The 6,000-nt window shown below is 51.0% G+C and overlaps 3 protein-coding genes across 3 annotated transcripts; 1 reads left to right on the top strand and 2 right to left on the bottom strand.

Moving 5' to 3' along the window:
* Positions 1 to 1,727: 1,727 nt before the first annotated feature.
* H257_04234 (hypothetical protein) lies at positions 1,728 to 3,690 on the bottom strand (the record flags this gene model as incomplete). Its single annotated transcript, XM_009828648.1, has 6 exons — positions 1,728 to 1,789; positions 1,836 to 2,254; positions 2,304 to 2,442; positions 2,519 to 2,735; positions 3,042 to 3,311; positions 3,340 to 3,690. 6 exons carry the CDS (start codon positions 3,688 to 3,690, stop codon positions 1,728 to 1,730), a joined length of 1,458 nt encoding a protein of 485 aa, XP_009826950.1.
* Positions 3,691 to 3,900: 210 nt separating this feature from the next.
* Positions 3,901 to 4,341, bottom strand: H257_04233 (hypothetical protein; the record flags this gene model as incomplete). Its single annotated transcript, XM_009828647.1, has 1 exon — positions 3,901 to 4,341. One exon carries the CDS (start codon positions 4,339 to 4,341, stop codon positions 3,901 to 3,903), a length of 441 nt encoding a protein of 146 aa, XP_009826949.1.
* A 204-nt stretch (positions 4,342 to 4,545) lies between these two features.
* Positions 4,546 to 5,128, top strand: H257_04232 (hypothetical protein; the record flags this gene model as incomplete). Its single annotated transcript, XM_009828646.1, has 2 exons — positions 4,546 to 4,797; positions 4,880 to 5,128. The coding sequence occupies 2 exons, from the start codon at positions 4,546 to 4,548 to the stop codon at positions 5,126 to 5,128; spliced, it is 501 nt and encodes a 166-aa protein (XP_009826948.1).
* Positions 5,129 to 6,000: the final 872 nt, after the last annotated feature.

Below are 6,000 nucleotides of genomic sequence, written 5' to 3'. Positions count from 1 at the left end.
ACGACCCTATCCAAGGTTTGCTCTCTGATATAGCACGCAACAGTATAGAGCTACAGTTTATCTATTGAAGTTGTCCGTTCATTCGGCGTGTGCACAGACTTACAGCTCTCTCTCCATGGCCGGCGGCTGATTTTGGGGTATACACCTCTATGTATCAATAAGATTATGTATTTATAGAGTTATTTTCTCAGAACTTTGCCAATTTCCATACTTTAAACAAGTCAAAACAAATGGGACTCTTTTCATGGACCAGAGTAATAATAGTAAGTTCATGTATTATTCCTGTATATTTTGTCCGACGCCAGAAGAGAACACAATATTGAATTATATAGGGAGATTTCGGAGATGACTTCTCATTTTCCTTTTCCGAAAAAATTGAAAGCTAAGTATTGTGGATTCGGTACAGATTTACAGACCCCGTCGAATCGAATCACGAATCGACGCTATTGGCTAATCCAATTTCAAGTGGACGTGATTGGCTCTTAAAGAAAGGACAAGGATATTCAACCAATCAGGACTCCAGAGAGATGGAATAATGATTAGAGAAACCGCGCGAATATTGGAAGTTTATAGCGAATTCATAATAAAAGCAAGGGATTTTACAGCGTTATCGTACACGAGCATTGAATTGATTGAAACTCATGTTGTGTTAGTTCAGCTGTTCTATCTGTACGACGTTCGGAAACGAGTGACTGCGAAAGTAAGGAGTGGCTTGCATCTAAAGTAACACGCCTCGGCAAAGCGCCAGCTGCAGAGAAGTGCTTCAATACTGGTACTTCTCTGGTGCTTCAAACATATCGTTGATTAGGCACTGGTACAATTCCAGCCGGATGTACTTGCATTTCGTAGTTCCTACACGTGTCTTCATGTGACAGTGTATAAGATTCTACGTCACTAGGCATAAAGATGGAGGTTGTCATTAACTTGTTTGTTCCCACCGCACCACTGATTGACCTCCTCTTCGTGTCGGCCATCCTCCACGCTCCATTTGAATTTGCTTTGTTTCCCACGCCAGTGTCAACACAAACAACCAAATGGGGGAGTGCCGACTCCCTTGCCCTTGCTCGGAAACATGTTCGAGGATCTCTTCGGTCACTTCGAAGCTATAATCGGCATAGAGCTTGACTCGTGATGTGTGGGCTTCCCGCAGCTCGAGAGTCACCAAGTGTTCCAGCACGACAAAGAATTCGCCCACTTACTTGACTCGAAAAGGGCCTGTCCAGGCCACGAACAACATGGGATGGTAGCGTTCGTCGATACGGGACCAGAGCACAGAGTCGCCTTCACTTACATTGCATTCCTCGTACTTTTGCGGTCGCTTTCGTCACCTTCGTCCTCTTGCCACCGTCCGTCCACCACCGTAGCTCGCTTGGGTTTGTCCTTGGCATGGTGGTCTTAGGCTTGGCGGATGTCTTCCACACATTGACACACAAAGTCCTTGTTCAGTGGCCGTAGTTTGGGTTGTGCCGGTGGAGGGACTTTGTGTGCTTTGGTTTTCTTTGACCAGCCATGACCCTGACGTATTTTGACCCGCTTGGTCGCCAGACGTGGTGCCGATGATGCCGTCGACGTGCATGATATCATAACAGTAGCCGCTAATATCGGCAGCCCGTCGCATAAGTTTGCCACGTGTGTGTGCCTTCCATTATTTGCCCGGGGCAAATACATGGATAAGGTTCTTGTGGTCACCGTACATCTTGAACCCCGTAGGTCGCATACATATGTAGTTAAGCTTCTCGCACGCACACGCAATAGGGTAGGCCTCCTTCTCGATGACTGACCACGCCCTCTGCAACCATCCCCGACTGATATAGGAGCAGTTTGTGACGTTGTACTTGGAATGGGCTGTCGTCGTCGAATGCCAACCACTTGGGTTACCACAATCGACCATCCATAGTCACTCGCATCCGTAAAGAGACACATCGTCGCGTCATCACGTGGGTGAGACAGCTCCACCGATGATCGTAGCTTGGACTTTACAGCGTCAAACGCTTGCTTCTCGGCGTCGGTAAGTTCCAGTTGAACACCAAACGCGATCCGCTTCTTCTTGCCCTTGCCTTCGAAGGCCTTCGTCAGACACTGCTGCAGAGGGTCGACTGTCTGTGCGCACTCGGTCATCGAGTCCCACTGCCAGCTCACGGGGTACACAAACTGTTGCAATTCGCCCGCATTAGTAGGGTAGAAGATCGCACACAGATGCTCAATGCGTTCATGGTATTTCTTGACGCCATCCGCTGATGATGCGTCCACACCACTTGACTTGGTCCGTGAACAGCTTGGTTCTGACAGGGCTCAGCTTGAACCCGTACTGGGCCACTCGATCGAAGAAAAACTCGAGGGAAACCACATACTCTTCCACTGCGGCGGCGTACACAAATATGTCGTCGATCCAGATGAGCAGGTTCTTGTAGAGCAGGTCCTTGTAACATTCCTCGTTCGTTGCTTGCACCTAGAGGGCACTGTCCACATGGCCTTGCATCACTCGGTCTGGGTGTACACACATCAGTTCAGCATGAACGACACATGTCCTTGCTGTCTGGGTGCAGCGAGAACTGCCAAAAGCACTTGGGCAGATCGAACACGCCCATTGCTTTCTTGCCACGCAGGTTCTGGAGAATGGTAGCTTGGAAGGGCATGGTTCCCGCCTTTGGCTCGGTTAACGAGTTCACGACGCGATAGTCGTTGGTCAGACGGTAGTACTTGAGCACGTCATCTTCGCTCCACTTGTCGGTCGACTTCAATTACTTGCGGGCGTCCAGCTTGAGGACTGGATTCATCAGCTGCATTACTCGCTCTGCTGGTTACTCATGATCACGCCCCCCTCGACTAGTTCTTGTGCAAACAACTTGAGGAACCTCTCATCAAGGAGGTTGTGCTTCCTTCCTTTGCATCGGTAAGGAACTCACCCATCCTTTGGGGCTACCCTCAGCGGCTTCACTTTCGCCGGTGGGCTGACCCTCTAACTTGAATCGCCAGATTTCATGCGTGCAGAGCACATCCCACAAGTACTTAACATGTTACATTGGAAATCCGTTATCGACAGCGCTGTCGATCATGCCTTCAGGGTTTCCTCGATTCTTGGCTACAGGTAGCGCCGCTTTCAAGGACGCAGCTCGAACGGCCGATCGCTGGGGCAATTCCACGCAATCGCCACCAACTACTTCCAGGTCGTCACCATCATCATCCACTTGTAGGCGCGCCATGTCAATACCAATGGTGTTGAGGGTATCGTTCGAGACTAGAAATTCATCTCCTTCATCGACCACGTAGTAGCGGCGTTTGCCTGGCTCCTTGACTGGCCCAGCGGTCGTCTGCATTGTTAGCGCAAAGTCCACGTACATAGGAACTCGCTTCGAATGGCATCTGGCTGCACGCTGTTCCCACGAATGGCGCCGCCAACTTGACAACTTGAAGCTGGGGCTGTAACACTTGAAGTTCGTCAACCATGGCGTTTGGCATGATGTTCTGGTCTGCTCCGGTGTCCGGGCAGTAGGGAACTTCCAGTACGTTGTTCAGCCGAACCCAACGTCCATCATCATCCATGGAAGGCAGTGGGGACGTCTTCATTTGCTTCGCTTTCATGTTCGCCTTGCGTTCCCGCGCCATGAACCGCTTGGCTGCGTTATTGCCTTTCTTCCAGCTTATATCGCCGGGGTCCCCGTCTTTCTTGTTGGGGCACTCCCGAGCCATATGTCCTGGCTGCCAGCAGACAAAACACAGCATGCCGCGATCATCCCGGCCAGGTGCGATCGAGGGCGCACTTCATCGCGTGCAGATTCGGCAGGGCGTTCTTCGCGGCCAAGCTTTGAACCATAGTTGTTTCTCTGCTGGTTGACCACATCAGCGTCATGGGTTCTATTGTGTTGTTCACGTAGGATGTCCGCAAAGGCCACTAGGTCGTTAGCGGGCACTGTCTTCATTTGCTCCTCCACTCTGTCGCGTAGGTAGCTTGGTGTGACATACCACATTCACGAACGTTCTCAGCATGGTCGGGTCCTTCATTTGTAGACGTAGACCGTTCTCGTCGATCACATCATCCACCCGCTCCATAAATGACACCAGGCGGCTGGACACGCATCCATGAGGGTCAACGCTCAGCGCCCAAGAATACTTCTGCATATCGGACTTGGTGGGTGTCCACTTGGCCACTGGTTGTCTAACGCTTTGCGTGATGCGGTCGCTGTAGTCATCGTCACTGAGTTGTTCCACAGGCACTCGCCACACATAAGTGCATGTAGCCTTCAGGAGGCCGCAGTCCGTCCGTGGATGGGATCCATCCCACAGCACTCCGTCGCCACTTGCCACCCATTCGTTGCGCATTCGCTCGTCGCTTGTCCTCATAGGTCTCCCGCTTCTTCACCCAGCTCACCAGGATAGTTATGTCCATGCAGGTAATACGAGGGGGTTGGACATCCGCCACCACCAATGAAGGGCCAGAGTTGATGCTGGGCCCCCAACCTCCGCTGTTTGGCGTCGCTGGTCAGCTCGAAAGAGGTGTCCCCATCCCGAGCTGCTTGGTAAAGTCGTGTCCAGCATCCGATGCTCATGAGCCGCTCGCACCACTTTGGCGTGCTCAACACGCTTTTCTTTCGGAGGGCGGTTGGCCTTGTTGACCCGTCGCCGCTCGGCCTGCTTACGTTTCTCTTCTTGATATTTCTTTTCTTCTTCGCTGTCGGGAGTACTGTCCGGTCGATTCCGTCGTTCTGCACGCAGCTTGGCTCGGGCTTCCGCCTTCTCCTCCGCTCGCTTCTCAGCTTCAGACTTCTCGGGCGGTGGGTTTTCCTCTTCGACACACGCGTCTTACATCGGGGGCCGTGATAGTTGTTCCCAATTTGGTCTCATGGTGTGTCCACCATAGCGCCGTCGCGATTCATCCTAGGCCATGGACGCCGCCCGCGCGTTGCCCATGGCCTTGTTCGACTTGGCCAGCTCTTCCATCGTCTTCCGTATTTCCTCGCTCTTGGACTCTTCCACATCCGTGGCCCCTCCAACTACCAGGACCAACGGTGGCCCCGTCACTGGTACTTCATCCTCAGTCTCACTTCCCGCAGCTGCTGGCGCCGTTGCGGCGGCCTTCGGCTTCTGGGCGATTTCCTTCGAGTTCTTTGCATTGCTCTCAGTTCCGTAGTCAACTGGAACTACAGTATACGTTGTGTTGTTTCCCACGCCAGTACCAACACAAACAACCAAATGGGGGAGTGCCGACTCCCTGGAAATCGCACACTTGATTGACTTGATGTTACCACGGCGCTGCAGAACCAATAGTGAGATCCCGGCAGTTAGCTGGGACAGGTGTTCTGTTTTCTACGTCCTAGTACTACTATGCCTTTCCGTGTCGGTTCGCTAAGGGTCGACATCCCAGTGGCCTCGGTTGAGGACCACCTGTGGCTTGGCGGGACTTGGGATGAAGTCACCCACCACAACAGAACTATTTTGTCCAATCAAGTATCGTCGATAATTAACCGCTTTCCATTGGTCCATTCAAACATGAAATTCAAAACTCCGTCACTTCAAAAATGTCCACACTCAAGGAATGCTTCATGATGCGCTAACTTCCATGTCACCCAAGTTTTCGGCAAAACCCATGAACAACTCGAGCTGCAAGGTGTAAGGTTGTAGATGATTCACGTCGACTCATATCGATTTTGATAAGTTTAAAACGCTATCCGCCATCTCCAATTCACTTGATTTTCATTTAATACGAAATAGATGGAACATCATTTGAAATATATTGAACAGCGTGTGAAATAAACCGGCTGTGGGCGACATATCCCGGGTATGAGTCGAAATATACTGGGACGAAGTACACCGTTGACCGTAATTAGTGCGGACCTCACTAATTTTAAACCTCGTCACCAGACCTACGGCACATGTATTAGTGCGGACCGCGGTATGTCTCAATCCGCGCTATGGAGAATTAGTGCGGACCGTACCAATTTTGAATATTGATAATTAGTGAGGATTATTATCTCAAATCGGAATTCATGTAAACAGTCAATA

The sequence above is a fragment of the Aphanomyces astaci genome, assembly GCF_000520075.1.
Source record: "Aphanomyces astaci strain APO3 unplaced genomic scaffold supercont1.7, whole genome shotgun sequence".
Taxonomy (NCBI): domain Eukaryota; phylum Oomycota; class Saprolegniomycetes; order Saprolegniales; family Verrucalvaceae; genus Aphanomyces; species Aphanomyces astaci.
This window is presented reverse-complemented; position numbering and strand designations above follow the sequence as displayed.